Here is an 18,247-nt window from a genome sequence, read left to right as displayed (position 1 = left end):
CCAAACTCCTGAATCTCACCCTCCAGGCCCGCGCCCGTCTCTCACACTGTCCACCTGGCGGACACCAGCCACCTGAAATGTAGCTCCCGGAATTGAGACGATCGGAAGTGAAAAATACACATCACACTTCCAAGACTTCACATGAAAAAAAGAATTTGAAATATCTAATTCATAGCCTTTTATATTGATCGCATGCTGAAATCATGTTTTCGATAGACCGAGTTAAGTAAAATACATTATTAAAATGTCACCTGTTTCTTTTTTTCTTTCTCTGACGGGGCGACTTGAAAATTTTCAATTACCTCTGGTATATGCTGGCACGGTATATTTCTATTGGACAGCAATGTCCTCTCAGGCTAAAAAACACGGGGGCCGTCTTTGTGGGGTTTTTAAAAAATAAATTTTTATTGATTTCAGAGAGAAAAGGAAAGGGAGAGATAGAAACATCAATGATGAGAGAGAATCATTGATCCGCTGCCTCCTGCACACCCCCTACTGGGGATCGAGTCTGAAACCTGGACATACGCCCTGACCTGTAACCGAACCAGGACCTCCTGGTTCATACAGAGGTCCATGCTCGACCACTGCGCCATGCTGGCCGGGCTGGAACCATCTTTGATTCCTTTCTCTCCTCGGCAAATTGTGTAGGCTCTGCCTTCAAAATGGGTCCATAATTCAACTTCTCACCACCTCCATTGTTCTGCACACACACACACACACACACACACACACACAGATGCGCGCGCCTACCTCCTGTATGGGTATTTGAAACAGCTTCCTAGCTGGTCGGTCTCCTTGCCTCCTTCCACACCATACCTGACAGTTTATTTAGCTACCAGAGGCCCAACGCACAAAATTTGTGCAAGAGTAAGCCTGCCTTCCCCCGGCTGCCGGCACCAGCTTCCCTCTGGCACCCGGGACCGTGGCACCTGGGCCACGTCCTCAACTTCTGGCCTAAAATACAGGGTGTCCCCAACAAATGTCTACACTTTAACCGCTGACGGCTCAATGTTGAAAATGAAATGTGTTTTAACCAACACTGCCTTTCTAATTATTCAGAGTGTGTGCAGCTGCAGGCAACAGGGATCCTTGATCTCACAGGATCCTGGGGCAGACACTGTGAGCACAGGCAGCGTGCACGCCGTGGGTGGTTACCGGGCCTCATGGTTGGTTACCTGGCGGGGTGGGTGGTTACCTGGCCGGGTAGGTGGTTACCTGGTGGGGTGGGTGGTTACCTGGCGGGTGGGTGGTTACCGGGCAGGTGGGTGGTTACCTGGCGGGGTGGGTGGTTACCGGGCGGGTGGGTGGTTACCGGGCGGGTGGGTGGTTACCTGGCGGGTGGGTGGTTACCGGGCAGGTGGGTGGTTACCTGGCGGGGTGGGTGGTTACCTGGCGGGTGGGTGGTTACCGGGCCGCCCGCACCCACTTAGTCCTGGGGCTGCATCATTGGGGAGGTGGCCCCGTATTGGGGCTACAGGTGGGGACACGTGACAGGGGCTGTAGCTAGGCCCTTCCTTTGAGACGCGGAGAAATCAAGGCTCAGACAACTTGGGACAAGTACACTGAGGCCACGAAATAAATAAAAATAAAAAATAACAGCGAAGACCCCAAACTCATGGAGGAACCGGCCCAGGAAGCCAGGTGCCTGGGCCCCCACCATCCCGCCCGTACCCACAGCGACCTCGTGACCTTCCCCGCGGCTCTGCGGGCTCAACAGCTCGCGGCTGCGACCAGAGGCCCAGGGCGGCCGTGCACCTGCCCGCCCCCTACACCGCAGCCACCGCGCCGCACGGCCCGCCGCGCCCACGCTCTCGCGAGACTAGCGGCGCGGCGCCCCCGGAAGTGGGCGAGGAAAGCTGTCCGCCGCCACCCGGGGCCGCAGCACTACAGGTCCGGTGGGCGACGAGGGTCTCTGGAGGGGACCGGCGCGAGGTGGCATCCGGGAGCAGCTCCAGGCCCCGCCCACAGAGTCCGGGCCCCGCCCAGGCGCCCTGGCCCCGCCCACCGCTGCTGAGCCCCGACCCCTGCGGCCGCCCCTCCCTTTGCCCTTCACGGCGCCCGGCCTGCCTGTGGGGCTCCCGCTGCTCCCGGGCAGCCTGCCTCTCCCGGCGCCGGCCTCCCGTCCCCCCCGACTCCGCTGCCGGCGCGGGCCCGGCGTGTCCCCGGAGCCGCACGTAGAACTTGCTGGTGTAAGTGCGAGGAATGCCGCGGGCCTCCGGGGGCTGCGCCTTCTTTCTATCTATAGCGCCGCTGCACGTCCGATGTGCACCGCAGCTATTCCGGGGGCGACAGCTGCCCGCGGCCCCTCTCCCCATTGGTGGCTGCCGACCCCAATTTGGGAACCGGGCGACCTCCCACCTGTTCCCTTGGAAGGACTAACCCCTTGGGCAGAGGTGCCATTGGAGCCTTCCAGCCGCTTGGCCTGGCCTGGGACTTCACCCCACCCACCTGCCTGATTCCAAACGCAGTGCTTTGGGGATTTTTGTTTGTTTGTTTGTTTGTTTGTTTGTTTTGGGGGGGGTTGTTGTTTTTTAATTGTAAGAATATAAAACAATATTCTTGCTTCGGTCATATTGTGTTTCAAGTGTCTAAGTAGCTGTCAGTTTGCCTTCTCTGGTCTTATTCATAAGACTCGCTCTTTCTCTGCGAGGGTGAACCACACTGAGAACATGTAAGTGTGCCTGGCAGCCCTGGAGGACTTGAGCACGTTGTTCTCTTTATCCTGACTGGTGTGTGTGTGTGTGTGTGTCTCAGGGGCCGCTCCCTGGATTCCGGAGTCCTCGTTCCGCAGAAAGGCCTCCAGCCCTCCAGCAGCCAGCATGGGGCACAGTAAGCAGATCCGAATTTTACTCCTGAACGACATGGAGAAGCTGGAAAAGACCCTCTTCCGAGTTGAGCAAGGTCAGTGGCCAGTTGTTGGAGTCGCTCTGCGTCTTTGATTTTTTTAAATTCGTTGTCATCTTCCATTTTTTAAAACTTTAAGATGGATGTAATTTCCAAGGACCCTTCGAAACTTGACTTGGGCAGAGACGGTGCTGTGCTCTAAGTGTCAGTAATGAAAGTCGATTGTCGTTGAAAAGATTTCGTATCAGCTATGTCGGAACCGGGATAAAATAGCCCATTTTTCTTTGCATGCAAACTTCCCCTTGACACAGAAGTTGGTAAATTAATTCCTGTGTATTTTTTTTCCTTTGCCTGTAACTGTAGTTTTACTCACTTGTAGCTCCTACTCTTTTCCTTTACTGGAATTTTGAATTAGCAAAACAGATCACAGCAAAAAGTGAACTATTATTTATGTTTATCCAAAGCCTCTCAACTATGGAGAAGGTAAAAGCTGAAAATAATTTTTTGCCAAATAAAAAGTGAAATGACTGATCAGATTATGGTGAAATACATTTGACCTTTTTAAAAGATCAAATTATATTTCCATAAGACTAATTCTGTACATGCTTTATTTTCCTAGACTTTTCGATTTTTAAGCATCAAAAAACATTTCACACTCATTTCTGTTCATGTAACCTGTGAAGTAGAAGTTTCATGTACGGAAAATAAAATGCGACCCCTTTTATTCATGTACCAACTGGACACTGTTACTAGTAAACATGTTGAAGGAGTTATTCCCTTCAATATCTCCAGTTAAATGTTTGAAAAAATGTCAACCATCAGATGTGTTATCTCCATGCCAAATCTTCTTCTACCTTTGGCATCACCAAGCACTCACTCCATTTTTGGCTTTCCTGACTCTGCACTTTTCTGGTTTTGATTTTATTTTCTACCCTCTTCAGCAAGCATGTCAAACTCACAGCCTTCGGGCCGCATGTGGCCCATAACGAATATTTTTGCGGCCCAGCCAATATAACGGTATATAAGAAACATTCTAATAAAAATTTCGTAACTTAACTTTTACAATATCCTGTTATACATAATTAATAACAAACTGCAACCTTCGCTAATGACTGATGACTATAATCATGTTGCCTTCATTTCCCTTACGCGCCTTACGTGCAGGCGCACCATTTCTCCCCACTGATACCAGCGGCGAATATTTTAGCGGCCGATGGCCATGCCAGTAGTCTTGGACTGACTTGTTTGGTGTACGCAACAGGAAATATTTCGCTTTCAGAGAACAAGAAAAATATGTTTATTTGCGTGACGCTTATTAATTTGTGCAGTTATTCAGTGTCTGTTAAGTGAATGTTCAAGAAAAAATATTAATTTCTATTAAAAAGTTCTATTATTTTATGTTAACGATGACTCATTTAGTTCAGCCCTTTGTATTCAGCATGTCTCTATTGAAATAAACCTGCGTTTCTATGAAAGTGGAAGCTTTTGGTTTTTGGGGGCCCACACACACGTAAACCTTGTTTATTTGGCCCATCTTAGCCTTTGAGTTTGACATGCTTGCTCTTGAGAGTTTCTGTCAACGTGGTGGTGCCTCCTGCTGTGCCCTCTGCCCCCATTTCGATTAATTGTGCATTTCTGCAGGGGATCCTGCTTGAGTTGTCCCTTCTCCTGCCTCAAAGGTTTGACACCCTCAGGGCTCCCTCGGAAGAAGGGCCGGGGCTCTGCCTGCCTCTGGGAGCTGGCCAGTCTCAGGGCGAGAGGAGGGAGCGAGGAAGTGCCTGGTTCGCCTGCTCACAGCCTGTGGGACTGCAGGGAAGTCACATTCGTTCTGAACATCGATTCTTCATCTGTGATGTGAAGGGCTTGCCCTGCTCTCCCACCAGCCTGGGCTTTGAGGCTCCCAACGAATCATAGGTGACTTCCAGGTCCTAAGTCGATGGAAGGCGTTGGTATCGCCACACCGGTCTCTTCTGGCCCTCGGTCCTCGGCTTCAGCCTGGATTGGGCGACAGCGGGCCTTCGGTAGCTCCTCTTGGACATGCCCAAATCCCCGTCCACAGCCGTCGCTCCCCATTCTCAACCCTTTGCTTCCCAGGTCCCTGGCTGATTTTTAGGGATGTCTCCATTTCCCTGGTTTCCAAGGCGACTCTTCTTTGACGATTTCTTCTCTTTAACTGCAATCTCCCTTTAAACCGTATGGTTTCTTTCCCCACATCTCTGCTTGCCCGTCTGTGTCTCTCCCACATGCCTGACTACGCCTGCTGGAATCGTCTTCTCCTAATCAGCTCTTCCCTTTTTATTCACCGGCATCTATGAAGTCACATTGAAACGCCCCTCCTGGCCCCCGAGGAGGTCTGTCACGAATGCACCGGCCCTGCCACGCCTGTGTCCTTGCTCCCCGTGATCAGTGGCCTGCGTGTGCGCGGTTCCCTGGTGAATTCCCTCCCCGGGGGCTTCCTCCTGCTTGTCCTGACACGTCCCCTCCTTGGGGTTCCCCCATGTCTAGTAAATCCCTTTCCTGTCCTTCCCCATGATGCCCACCTCTCAGCTTTCAGCTGGAACCACTTCTCCGGGAAGTTACAGCTGTCTTTGATTTCCGATGACACAATGTACGCGGAACGATGATGTGCCGAACCGTGTAGCCGTGTCTGAAAGCGTGTTAGTCTCAGAGTGTCCGGCGGGAGTGAATGGTCTGAGGCAGGGACAGGGTGACAAGCCCCGTGGACAGCGGTCAGTAGGTCTCGGCTGCTGGATTGCTCACCCCCAGGTCGAGCAACAGACATTGGAAACCCAGCCAAGCTACTGACGGCCTGTGAAGGGTTTATGAACCAGAGCGATGTGGTTGACTCTAACTTAGTGAAAACCGGTAATTCACCCAAATGACCCAAGGGGGGATATATCTGCCCCGGCCGGTTGGCTCCATGGATAGAGCATCAGCCCGTGGACTGTGAAGGGTCCCAGGTTCGATTCCGATCAGGGCACATACCTGGGTTTCGGGCTCGATCCCAGTACGGGGCGTGCAGGAGGCAGCCGATCTCTCATCATTGATGTTTCTCTCTCTCTCTCTTTCCCTCTCATTTCCCCTCTGAAATTAAACAAATAAATAAATAAATAGGGATATAGCCAATGTTTTTGTGCAGTAACGATGTGATCATATTATTTTAGAAGACAGTTGTGATGTGGAAAATGAGAGAAGGGGCATTGGATAGAGGACATCATTGAGAAAGCCGTTTTAAAAACATGCCCAGTTAAAGGGAAGGGCTTTCCTACATCAGACTTGGAAAAGAAGGGACAGAGTAGGGGACATTTTAAAAGGCATAGGACTTGGCAACCAAGTGGGTATGGAAAAGAACGACCTGGCAGTTTCTGGTTCTTTCATCTTTAATTGGTCACCAAGTCTTTCTTCATGTTTCTTTCCTTTTCACGGTTCCCTAACGAAGGATTCCAAGCACAAGACCAAAAAACTACCTTTTCTAGCCAAATCCGGGCCTTTCCCTGTCTTCCTATTGCATTTAGTGGCAGAGTAATGAACAAAACCAGGGCTCCCCATACCTGGACGCCTTCCGTCCTTTGTGTAGCTCAGCAGTTTTCAGCTCTTGCTGTGTAAATGGAGTGTGGACAAGAGAGAAGACTGAGTTGACAGTAACAGTGTGACTGGTCACCTCGCTGGTCGCCTGCAGGAGGGCTGCGGGGTGAGGACTAAGATAGCCGCGTCATGTGCGCTGTGACCGGAGCTAATTTTAGCCGGTGTGCAGTTAGCTATGGAGTCGGACACCCTCTGGGCGTTCTGAGCTTCACTTACTGTCTGAGAAGTTTAGTTCCAGGTGCTATGGACTGTGCACCCTTGGGGGGAAGCACTGGTCTGTCTATTGGGATATAGAAATAAACTGTAGATTCATCTTGCTTTTTTTGTGTGTTTTTTCCTCTCTCCCTCTCTCTCCCCCCATACCTACCTATCTATATTTGTGTTTCTTTAATATATTTTTATTGATTTCAGAGAGAAAGAGAGAGGGGGAGAGAGATAGAAACATCAATCACAAGAGAGAAGCATGGACCAGCTGCCTCCTGCACGCCCCCCACTGGGGATGGGGCTGCAATCTGGGCATGTGCCCTGGCCAGGAATCAAACCAGCAACCTTCTGGTCCCTGGGACAGTGCCCAACTGACCGAGCCACACTGGCCAGGCGCAGGCCATATACTTTCTGCTGCGGCTACTCAGCCCCGCCCTTGTCCCGGGAAAGCAGCCACAGACTCGTCCATAAATGCACGGGTGTGGCTATGGTCCGATCACACTGTACAGACACAGGGGTAGGTAGGCTGTCGTTTGCCGGCCTTGCTGTGCGGTGAGAGCATTTTGAACATGATAGTAATACTTCTATCAACAGGTTTGACCCATATAAATGAGTACCTTTCCACTTTAAAAAGTCGATAAAGTTTTCTAGTCTGTTTATATAACCTTCCAAATAAAGAATTTCAGTTGCTTTTCAAAGCATCTGTTTAGTATATAACTATGGCGCACCTTCTGGTGAGCTTGTAGAAACAATTGGTGCATGTCAGGGAAAATATATAGATTTACTAGCACCTTTCAACAAAAACCTGTGCCTAACCGGTGAACGGGACTGAAAGGGAACGCCATGGAGAGGACGCAGAGCCGCCAGGGGCGTCTGCCGTGCGGACGTGGGCGTCTTTGTGTGGCATTTTCCCAAATCTGAGGCCATTCAACCAAGTGTCCCAATGAACAGAACTTAGAGTCTTCAAATCGCTTTATCAAAAGGTGTTTAAAACTGATGACATGTACTTAACCCCATTTCTTCCAGAGACAGATCTGATCCATATTAACTATTAGCGACAGCTGGGATTTTCCCGTCCGTTCATAAATAAAATTCGCTCTTTAAAATATTGTTTACTTGTCTCTTACCCTTATCTTGCTGTCTTATAATGTACATAATCTATGAAATCCTCAGACATGTATGTTACATGGAAAAATAAATATCCATGTTTGGGGAATGCTTTTCCGGAGACAGACCGCGGATCCAGACGCCGCGTTAGCGTGTTCGGATGCCTTCACCTTTGTGCTGGGTCCTTGTGTCATCATCAGAGCAATGTTTGCACAAGCTGAGGGGACAGGTTGTCCACATCTGCCCAGACAGCCGATGTCCGCAGCTTGTCTGTGTTCAGAAGGGCACGCTTCCTCTGGGAGGGATTCGGTCATTCCCGCAGAGACGTAGCTAGGCAGGATTCGCACAGTCACTGCGCATTGAACCTTCAGATTTCACGTCTTCAGACGATTACTTCTCAGTCTGTGTCTTCATAAGCGTCGTGTAGAAAGGCTTCGTAACCAGCCCTGAGGAGCCGGGATGTAGGCAGTGCTTTGCTGGAATCACTCTCGCGGCTCAGAGCGCTGATGGGGCCTCGTCCCCGGGCAGGAATGTCGGGCTGGTAGCTTGAGAGGGTCTGTGTCCGACTGGTGAGCAAATACTGCAAACCAGAGCTCCTCATCCCCCCACTCCCACCCCTGCCCCCCGACCCCAGCCACTTCCTAATCTTCTGTCCCCCCCCCCTCTGGATTTGAGCGACATCAACAGGTATCGGGCTCGGATGCCTCTACAACTCCTGTTCGAGCCCCGCTTCTTCTTCTCTCCGGGAGGCCTGGCTTTCTCTGGATGGTGAGGCAGCTGTGCCATGGCGCCCCCCACACATGCCATACACTTGGACCCCCAGACACGCACTTCTCAGTTGGTTGCAGTTTAAAAAATACCAGCCGAGGTCTCGGGTTGCATGCCCACCACTGGGCAGTCAGTTCAGGGCTGGAAGGGGTTGTGGGGATGGTGTGAAATGGGGCCACGTAAGAACTCGCATACCCCAGCGTAGCCCTGAGAATCGGGATCCGTGTCCAGGGCAGAGGGCATGCGCAGCGCAGAGCGGACAGTCCTGCGACAGGCCCTGATGCTAAAATGTGAAATTGAGTGGAATCGGGAGGCAGTGTCGTTCCCAAGACAGCATCACGTCTGTGGCGGTCCGATGACCATCGCTGAGAAACCGCGGTTTTGTGATGCTTGCACTAAAAGCTCTATTGCGTCATTGTGGTCCTTCAAGTCCTGCAATAATGTGCTTTTCCTTTAGGGTTTGAGCTGCAGTTTCGATTAGGCCCAACGCTCCAGGGAAAAGCAGTCACTGTGCATACAAACTACCCCTTTCCCGGGCAAGCGTTTCACCGAGAAAAATTCCGCCCCCTGGAATGGGAGCATCCGTCCGGCAGAGAGGACGACTCGGACAAACACTGTGCCCTCCACCTCCAGCAGGCGGGCTCCTTCCACTACTACTTCCTTCAAGGGTGAGCCGGTTCCCAGCGGGAAAAGGAGCTTCACTTACTCTCTCGCTTAAATGTGTAGAAAGTTGCCTGATTCACCATGGCATTGCAGCTTCGACAGGGATTTCTTGAGATGCAAATAGAAAATGGCTCTTCTAGAAAGTGATTGGAAGGCTCATTGCAGATTCAAAGTATTATTATTATTATTTTATTTTAAAATGTGTTTGGATTGACTTGAGAGAGAGAGGAAGGGAGAGGGGGAGAGAGAGAGAAACATCACTGAGAGAGAATCATGGATCGGCTGCCTCCTGCACGCCCCCTACTGGGGATCGAGCCCGCAACCCGGGCCTGTGCCCCAACGGGGAATCAAACCAGCAACCTCTCGGTGCATGGGATGATGCTCAACCAACTGAGCCACACTGGCCATGCATTATTGTTATTTTTTTAAATAATAGCTTAAATACCCTAGACTTTCCGTGCAACCTGATGATAGGGTGCTACTGACTCGAGTGCCCTTGTTATCACGGACAGATTTTAGGACACTTATTTTTTTCTTAAAGCAGCATTATTGGACATATTATATTATTATGTAAAGATTGGAAAAGGATAAAACGTGGCTTTTCGTTGAGTTTTATTACAACTTTTTAAGTGGTTTTATGTGCCTAGAGATATACTATTAAATGGGACAGGCACTTCCAGCTAGAGTCAGACCATGAGACGAAGATTTCCCCCGTCACTGGGTGAGCGTTTTTATGTGTCTTCTTTCCTTAGGAATGAGAAGAGCGGTGGGGGTTACATAGTTGTGGACCCCATTTTACGTGTCGGTGCTGATGACCGGGTGTTGCCCTTGGACTGTGTCACTCTCCAGACCTTCCTCGCTAAGTGTCTGGGGCCCTTTGACGAGTGGGAGAGCCGGCTGAGGGTTGCGAAGGAATCAGGTACTGTCAGCGTTCTTTCTTTTCTCCTGTTTAACAACAAGTGTAATCGTTGTCTGTGATACAGATCTCACAGGCTTTGATTCTCCTTTTCATTGTGTTTCTTAGTACATTTAGTAATACAAAGAGATGGAACTAATGTAATTGTTGATGCTTGACCGTTTTTTAATGTATAAAACTGACAGATTACATGGTTCAACTCTAATGAAGAAACTCTGTGACAAAGTGAGATCATTATTGTTTCTGAAACTTTACTTTGACATATAAAGATGAGCGGTACACTATTATGATGTGTTGGAAAATGTATTATCATTACATATAACTTTAATTCGACAGATACTGATTACCTGCCTTCTGTGTGGGAGACATGTATGGAAGGAAGGCTGTCATACATGCAAGAGTAAAATGAAACTTAAGTTGTGTTTTACTCTTCAATAAGAGGTCATATTAGTTTTCTACTTTCAAGCTGACTATGGTGTGAAGAGATAAATGAGAAGTTCAATGTCATAACTAACACAAAATATAAGTATCGTGGGGCATTAAAAGTAGGAGAAAGATACGCTGATAAACTTGCTTAGGATGAATTTTCTACATGTAAATCTATCCATTCAACAAATATAAATCAAGCCCCTAATGTAACTAGACACTGCGTGTGATTTTTTTCACATACACCATCTCATTATCTCTGTCTTGTGTATGAAGACACTGACGGCCTGGAAGACTTGAGTGAACTTGCTTGAAGCGGCCTGTGGTAGAGCTTGGATTTGAACCCAAGCCTTTGCCTCCTTTCTGGTACCACGGTCGCCTTCAACTAATGTTTAGAATTACTTAAGGAGTTGTATTTTGCTTGGTTTAGGTGTTGTTTTCCTTTCGGTGATCTGTGCTTACTTTCTTGCATTGCAGGTTACAACATGATTCATCTTACGCCGCTGCAGACCCTCGGACAATCGCGGTCATGCTACTCCCTTGCTAATCAGCTGGAATTAAACCCTGATTTCTCAAGACCCAATAAAAAGTACACTTGGGACGATGTCGGCCAGCTAGTGCAAAAACTGAAAAAGGAGTGGAACATGCTTTGCATTACCGACGTTGTCTACAATCACACTGGTATGAGCTTCATTAACCGCTGTGCATTTTGACGAAAATATATTCTAGTTATTCATTCCTGGCCATTTCATATAACATTGGAAACACAAATGATGCTTAGGTATCCTTCAATTTAAAAACCACCTTATATAATACCATTTTTTCTTTAAAAGAAAACTGAAGTGTTGGTTGAATATATATAATCAGTATGTGAGTATCTGGGCGTAAACCAAGGAAGGGAGTTTTGTAAATCAAGGAGGGACTGATCGGGAACGGCAGGTGCAGGGGTTGGAAGGGATGAAGATGGAACGTAACAGGAAGTTTGGTGGTTAGGAGGTGGGTACCCTCGGCCGAGGGCCTGGTGCAGCGGGTTGCAGTGTGGGGAGACGGTGGAGGCAGCAGATACGGGATGGACTTTCAAGACATTTGTTCTCGCTACTAGGAGACTGTGCAGAGGTTAGAGAAGGAGCTTTTTAGACAGGATGTGTGCTTGTCTGTAGTCTCAGCTTTGGAGGGATAAGAGCGTATTTGAAGGTGGAGAGGAAGGAACCTCACCTCCCCCCGCCCATTCCCCCCGAAAATACCCGGGGAGAAATGAGTCTGTAGGAAAAAGGGGTGTCCACAACCTTTTGACTCTTAAAGTTAAGGTAAGAGAGAGAGCCCGAAGTTAGGTGGGATGGAGAAGGGTCCTGTCGCTCAGGAGACGGGAAGGGGGAGAAAACACATGGAAAGGGGACTGTTCTCCCGCCCTGGACCTCTCACAGCCAGACACGGAGCAGCCCAGACCCCAGCTGAAGGCACAGGCGACTCTGCCCACAGAGGCCAGGGGACTTGATGTTGGGCTAGAGCCCAGATGAGAAAGATGTCCTTCAGACTTTGAAAGAGTGTTTTATGGCCAACTCAAGGACCATCAGAGAGGTCGTGACCCTCAAAGGACACACCCCTTGTTACTGCCATCATGGCAGCGTGTTACTACAGCGGTGTTAGATCAGCGTGGCGTCCTATCTGCTCTCACTGAAAATGCCACAGCAGAAAAGCACCACGGATGGTGAAGTGGGTGGTGGGATCTGTGTCACAGACACAAAGTGTTTCCCCAGCACAGCATCCGCACAAGGCACTGACGTCTCACATATCAGACAACGAGCGGGCGACGGCGACGGCGTTTTTCACCTTTAAACCTAGCGCAGCTACTAACTTCAGTCCCTTACAAGCTCTTCCCTTACGTTTCCTTCTTCCTGAAGCTACGAACAGCAGATGGATCCAGGACCACCCGGAGAGCGCCTACAACCTGGTGAATTCTCCGCACCTGAAGCCCGCCTGGGTCCTGGACCGCGCCCTGTGGCACCTCTCCTGCGACGTGGCGGCCGGGAGATACCGGGACAGGGGGGTGCCCGCGCTGATCGAGAACGAGCATCACATGCATGTCAGTATGTATGGGGCTCCGCAGCCCAGCACATGGTCCCCACACATTCCACGCGTGGCTGAACGTCGTTTACGACCGGCCTTTTGATACGCGCAATGACATTTGCTTGAAAGGCTTTAAAAATAAGCACCTGTGTTTTAACTGTTGGCCATTTTTCAGTGCATCCGGAAGATCATCTGGGAGGATGTTTTCCCAAAGATCCAGCTCTGGGAGTTTTTCCAAGTGGACGTTGACAAAGCCGTTGAGCAATTCCGAGGACTCCTTACACAAGGTACAGCACACACACCAGTGCGCCTGTCGGGTTTCCGACACGTAACCTTACTCTTCTTTCCCCGCGTTAACCCTTTCATAGATGTGTGGCTATGTGGTATTTGTGTTGTTTTGATCAACTGTAAAACTATGCTTTGGGGAGCTCTCTGATAGTTAGCGGAGACCATCAGAGGGCAGGTCATAATCATATGTAACCTCATCCTTGCCTTTGGGGACTGTGTCTGTCCCTTCGTTCCTTAGTACAATGCTCAGAACACAGTAACTAGATTTTGAGAATCTATATTTAATCTTATTTTGTCTGTGCTTTTATAAGCCATTTCCTTTTTTAAAAATATGTTTTTATTGATTTCAGAGAGGAAGGAAGAGGGAGAGAGAGGTAGGAACATCAATGATAAGAGAGAATCATGGATCGGCTGCCTCCTGCATGCCCCACACTGGGGATCGAGCCTGCATCCTGGGCATGTGCCCTGACCGGGAATAGAACTGTGACCTTCTGGTTCATAGGTCCACGCTCAACCACTGAGCCACGCTGGCCTATAAGCCATTTCTCCGTCTCTTTAGAATAAGCCAGATATTAGTTCATGTAAAATCAAGCCCGGGAAGCAATCGCGCGCCAACACCTGATTAATCAGAAACACCTTCTAGAAAAGGAATGAAAAGTCACCCCACAGAACACTTGTTTACTTTTTAAATTTTTTCTCACTCTATAAGGAATGTGCTTGTTGGGGGAAAAGAGAAAAGTATGAAAACAACCCTGGGTGGAAAGAAAGTCAGGGGGTTAGTGAGACGGACTGTAGAAGAGAAAGCAGTCTTCGGGGAGAAGAACTCCTGGGGTTGTGTGTTTGTCTAAAATAACGTATAGAATGAGTGAATGCTGACGGAGGCAGGAAAGTGGGCCTGGGGTTGAACTGACAGGAATCCCTGTGTTTCTTCTTCCATGATGCTATTTTCTCCCAATCTCTCTTTTTATCTCTATCTCTCTATCTCTATGTCTCTTTACCTCCATGTGTGCATATGTGTGCATGTGTGTTGGGTGGTCCGCATGTGTGTGCATGTGTGTTGGGTGGTCTGCATGTGTGTGTGCATGTGTGTTGGGTGGTCTGCATGTGTGTGTGCATGTGTGTTGGGTGGCATGCAGGAGGTTGGAAGGGGGCAGGAAGGATGTTTGTGAAATAAACGTTTGTTTTATTGTCTATGAAAAGCATCGCAAACTAAAAATGTGGAGTCAGTAAGAGTTCATCTCCTTGTGGGTATTTGCATTGAGGATGATGTTGCCTTTTCTTCCTCAGGAAATAGGAAAGTAGCAACCCCACCTGATGCCCAGCGGCACCTGGAGATTATCCAGGACCCCGAGTACCGGCGGCTGGGCTGTGCCGTGGACATGAACCTCGCACTGGCCACCTTCATACCCCACAAGTATGTTGTGTGTTCTGTGCAATAGAGAATAAGCCCCACCCTGGCCAGCGTGGCTCAGTGGATAGAGCAGTGATGGTGAACCTTTTGAGCTCCGCGTGTCAGCATTTTGAAAAACGCTAACTTAACTCTGGTGCCGTGTCACATATAGAAATTTTTGGGTATTTGCAACCATAGTAAAACAAAGATTTATATTATTGATATTTATTTTATATATTTAAATGCCATTTAACAAAGAAAAATCAACCAAAAAAAATGAGTTCATGTGTCACCTCTGACACGCGTGTCATAGGTTCACCGTCACTGGGGTAGAGCGTCGGCCTGCAGACCGAAGGGTCTCAGGTTCGATTCTGGTCAAGGGCATGTACCTTGGTTGCGGGCACATCTCCAGTAGGGAGTGTGCAGGAGGCAGCTCATCGATGTTTCTCACTCTCTATCCCTCCCCCTCATCTATGTAAAAAATAAAATATCCTATCTAATAATAGAGAAACATGGTAATTAACCGTAACTTTGCTACCCTTCCCAATGGCTAATCAGGGAAATATGCAAATTAACTGCCAACCAAGATGGCAGCCAGCAGCCAGGCCGCTGAAGCGAACAGGAGGCTTGCTTGCTCCAGTGATGGAGGAAGCCAAGGTTCCCCGCCTGCCGCTGCTGGCCTCTGAGCTGCACTCTAAGAAACAATGTTGCAATTATAGAAGCTAAACAAACCCCAGAAACCTGCTTTCAGCTGTCAGAGCTGGAGCGAGCAGGACCGCAACAGTGTTACAATTATAGAAGCCAAACAAAGCCCAGATACCTCCTTTCAGCAGCCGAGGTCTCAGAGCTGGAGCTGAGCCTCAGAGCTAAAGCCGGCTCTAAGCTCCAGTGACAGCCATAGAAGGTAAATAAATCCCAGAATAAAAAAAAAAAAGAAAAAAAGGAGAGGTTGGGAGCTTCAGTTGCCCGCCACCCTGAAAACGGCCCTCAGCCCCTCACCCAAACTGGCCAGGCACCCCAGTGGGGACCCCCACCCTGAAGGGGGTGTGACCAGCTGCAAACAGCCCTCATCCCCTCATCCAGGCTGGCCAGGCACCCAAGCGGGACCCCCACCCTGATCCGGGACACCCTTCAGGGAAAACCAGCCGGCCCCCACCCATGCACCAGGCCTCTGTCCTATATAGTAAAAGGGTAATATGAAAACTGACCCTAACAGCAGAAGGACTGGGAATGACTGGTCACTATGACACACACTGACCACCAGGGGGCAGACACTCAATGCAGGAGCTGCCCTCTGGTGGTCTGGGAGCTCTCACATGGGAGGAGCTCTGCTCAGCCACAAGCCAGGCTGCCGGCTGCCAGTACAGCGGTGGTGGTGGGAGCCTTTCCTGCCTCCTCAGCAGCGCTAAGGATGTCCGACTGCAGTTTAGGTCTGCTCCCCGCTGGCAAGTGGGCATCCCCCAAGGGCTGCTGGGCTGCCAGAGGGATGTCTGATTGCCATCTTAGGCCCAATCCCCCGGGGAGTAGGCCTAAGCCAGCAAGTGGTCACCCTCGAGGGGTCCCAGACTGCGAGAGGGCACAGGCCGGGCTGAGGGACTCCCCCTCCCCCCCGAGTGCACAAATTTTTGTGCACCGGGCCTCTAGTATTAAAATAAAAAAAGAATCTATGACCCTTGGTAGAAATTATCTTTTCATTTCATTAAAAAATTATTTTTACTTTAAATAATATTGTATTTTCCAATTACAGTTCACATACAATCTTACATTAACTTCAGGTGTGCAGACCCATGATTCAATATTGATATAGCTCACTCCGTGGTCACCCTGATAAATCCAGCACCGCCTGGGCCCATACAGGCTCCTGCAATGCTGTTGACGGTGTTCCCCATGCTGTACTCTACGTCCCCATTTCGACTCTGTAGCTACCAGCTTGCACTTCTCCATCCCGTCACCTTTGTCACCAACCCCCGGGAACATTTTAAACGTAGGATGTGTAACGGCGTGAACGAACAGGCTTGTGTTGCTCTCTCTGCTCTAGCAATGGGCCGGCTGCGATTGACGAATGCTGTGCCTGGTTCCGGAAGAGAGTCGAGGAATTAAATGCAGAGAAACGCCAACTCGTCAACTCCCATCAGGAGCAGGTCTGGCCTGTCATTGCGCTGCCGTTGGTCTCCGAATCGCAGTACCGGCTATTGTTGTTGCTGTGACGTTAACATCACTTAATGTTTTCCAGGCGGTTAATTGCGTTTTGGGAAATGTGTTTTATGAGCGACTGGCTGGCCATGGTCCCAAACTAGGACCCATCACGAGGAAAGACCCTTTAGTTACCAGGTATTCTGTTTTTGTTTTCTTCTCATTAAAAGTTAAAAGTGGGCCCTGGACGGTGTTGCTCAGTGGATAGAGCATCAACCTGTGGACTGAAGGGTCCCGGGTTTGATTCAGGTCAAGGGCACATGCCTGGGTTGTGGGCTCGATCCCCAGTGCGGGGCATGCAGGAGGCAGCCAATCAATGAGTCTCTCTCATCATAGAGGTTTCTATCTCTCTCTCCCTCTCCCTTCTTCTCTGAAATCAATAAAAATATATTTTTTAAAAATTAGAAGTGGTACTTAGCTTTTCAAGTGAGCCTAAATGTTCCCTTTCGTGCATGACTTCAGTGCATCTCTTCAGTGGCAGTGGAAGCGCTGGTTGGGTGACTGGGCTTGCTATTCATTCATTCTGTTGGGCAGATCTTTAGAGACGCTATCCTCAGTGTAAACCACTGTACAGTTACTTACATTCATGTCACCGGAGGACTGCACCCTTACCGACCATTTCCGTGTCACTCAAACGGAGCAAGCATTCAGCTCCTTTTACGTGATGTGCGGCATCGGCTAGGCCAGTGGTCGGCAAACCACGGCTCGCAAACCGCGGCTCGCGAGCCACATGCGGCTCTTTGGCCCCTTGAGCGTGGCTCTTCCACAAAATACCGACTTCTGCGCATAGGCCACGAAGTTTCAATCGCACTGTACGTGCGCACCCGCACGTGGTATTTTGTGGAAGAGCCACATTCAAGGAGCCAAAGAGCCACACGTGACTCGCGAGCCGCAGTTTGCCGACCACGGGGCTAGGCACTAACGTGGAGCAAAAAATCGGTACCTCAGTGACTTTATTAGTCAGTTAGGAGACCTTGTGAGCTATTATTCACCGCGCTGACCCGATCCATTATAACGGCACCTCTCGCCCCTCAGATTCTAGGAGCTTTACTCCCAAACTCCGCTGCGGACGTTTCACCTGCTTGACATTTATCTCCTATGCATGGTGCCCAACGAGCCTCACTGGTTCTGCCCACGAGGGAGGAGCTTGAAGGCTCACAGCGCTCACTCACACCCTCTCCTCAGTTTCTCCGTGGATTTCACAGTTCCTCCTGTCGCCCCAGGTACTTCACGTTCCCGTTTGAAGAAGCGAGCCTGTCGGCGGAGGAAGCCGTGATCCACCTCCCGGACAAAGCCTGCTTCCTGATGGCGCACAACGGCTGGGTCATGGGGGACGACCCCCTTCGGAACTTCGCCGAACCAGGTGTGTGCGCGCCTTTGCTGCTCCTCTGTGGCCAGGGACAGGAAGCTCCTGGCAAACGTGAAACAGGGGCCATTTTAGCCAGTATTTTCCTTGCTAGGCTAGTGGTTTGTAAACTACTTCATCACAGAGGGACCAGAGGGCAGACGGTTTGAGAGAAAAGGATGATGAAAAGGATGGATTCGGCTTTCTCCTCCTCCCCCTCCTCTCCCCTCCTCCACCAGACAGCTCCTGTAGATCTGCTGTTCCCTGGGATTGCGTATAAGATTGTATTTGTGCAAAAATGTACGCTATAGCATTTTTAAAAGGCATTTGGGACCCCAGCTGTCACAGTTGTGTTGCCGTAGGAGAGATGTGCACTCATTGGCCAGAGGAGTAAAGTCTTCGAGGAGCAGCTTTCAACCAGAAACTAATCATCTCTGCGCTCCCTCTCTCG

The 18,247-nt window shown here is 49.7% G+C and overlaps 1 protein-coding gene across 2 annotated transcripts in view; it reads left to right on the top strand.

Annotated features, from left to right (window-relative positions):
* Positions 1–2,017: 2,017 nt before the first annotated feature.
* AGL (amylo-alpha-1, 6-glucosidase, 4-alpha-glucanotransferase) overlaps positions 2,018–18,247 on the top strand; it is a 41,763-nt gene continuing 25,533 nt past the window's right edge. The window contains exons 1-11 of one of the 2 annotated variants that reach the window (XM_036343225.1): positions 2,018–2,189; positions 2,755–2,901; positions 8,966–9,176; positions 9,924–10,090; positions 10,991–11,194; positions 12,415–12,596; positions 12,756–12,867; positions 14,156–14,282; positions 16,297–16,399; positions 16,492–16,589; positions 17,675–17,814. In XM_036343225.1, coding sequence (XP_036199118.1) covers positions 2,820–2,901; positions 8,966–9,176; positions 9,924–10,090; positions 10,991–11,194; positions 12,415–12,596; positions 12,756–12,867; positions 14,156–14,282; positions 16,297–16,399; positions 16,492–16,589; positions 17,675–17,814 — 1,426 coding nt within the window. In that variant the 5' untranslated portion in view covers positions 2,018–2,189; positions 2,755–2,819. Of the gene's footprint in view, positions 2,190–2,510; positions 2,672–2,754; positions 2,902–8,965; positions 9,177–9,923; positions 10,091–10,990; positions 11,195–12,414; positions 12,597–12,755; positions 12,868–14,155; positions 14,283–16,296; positions 16,400–16,491; positions 16,590–17,674; positions 17,815–18,247 lie in introns of those variants that run through there. The other variant, XM_036343226.1, reaches the window with a different exon arrangement.

Source organism: Myotis myotis, unplaced genomic scaffold, assembly GCF_014108235.1.
Source record: "Myotis myotis isolate mMyoMyo1 unplaced genomic scaffold, mMyoMyo1.p scaffold_m19_p_18, whole genome shotgun sequence".
In the NCBI taxonomy this organism is placed as follows: Eukaryota; Metazoa; Chordata; class Mammalia; order Chiroptera; family Vespertilionidae; genus Myotis; species Myotis myotis.
Note: the sequence above shows the minus strand (reverse complement) of the source record. Positions and strands in the feature narration are given on the sequence as shown.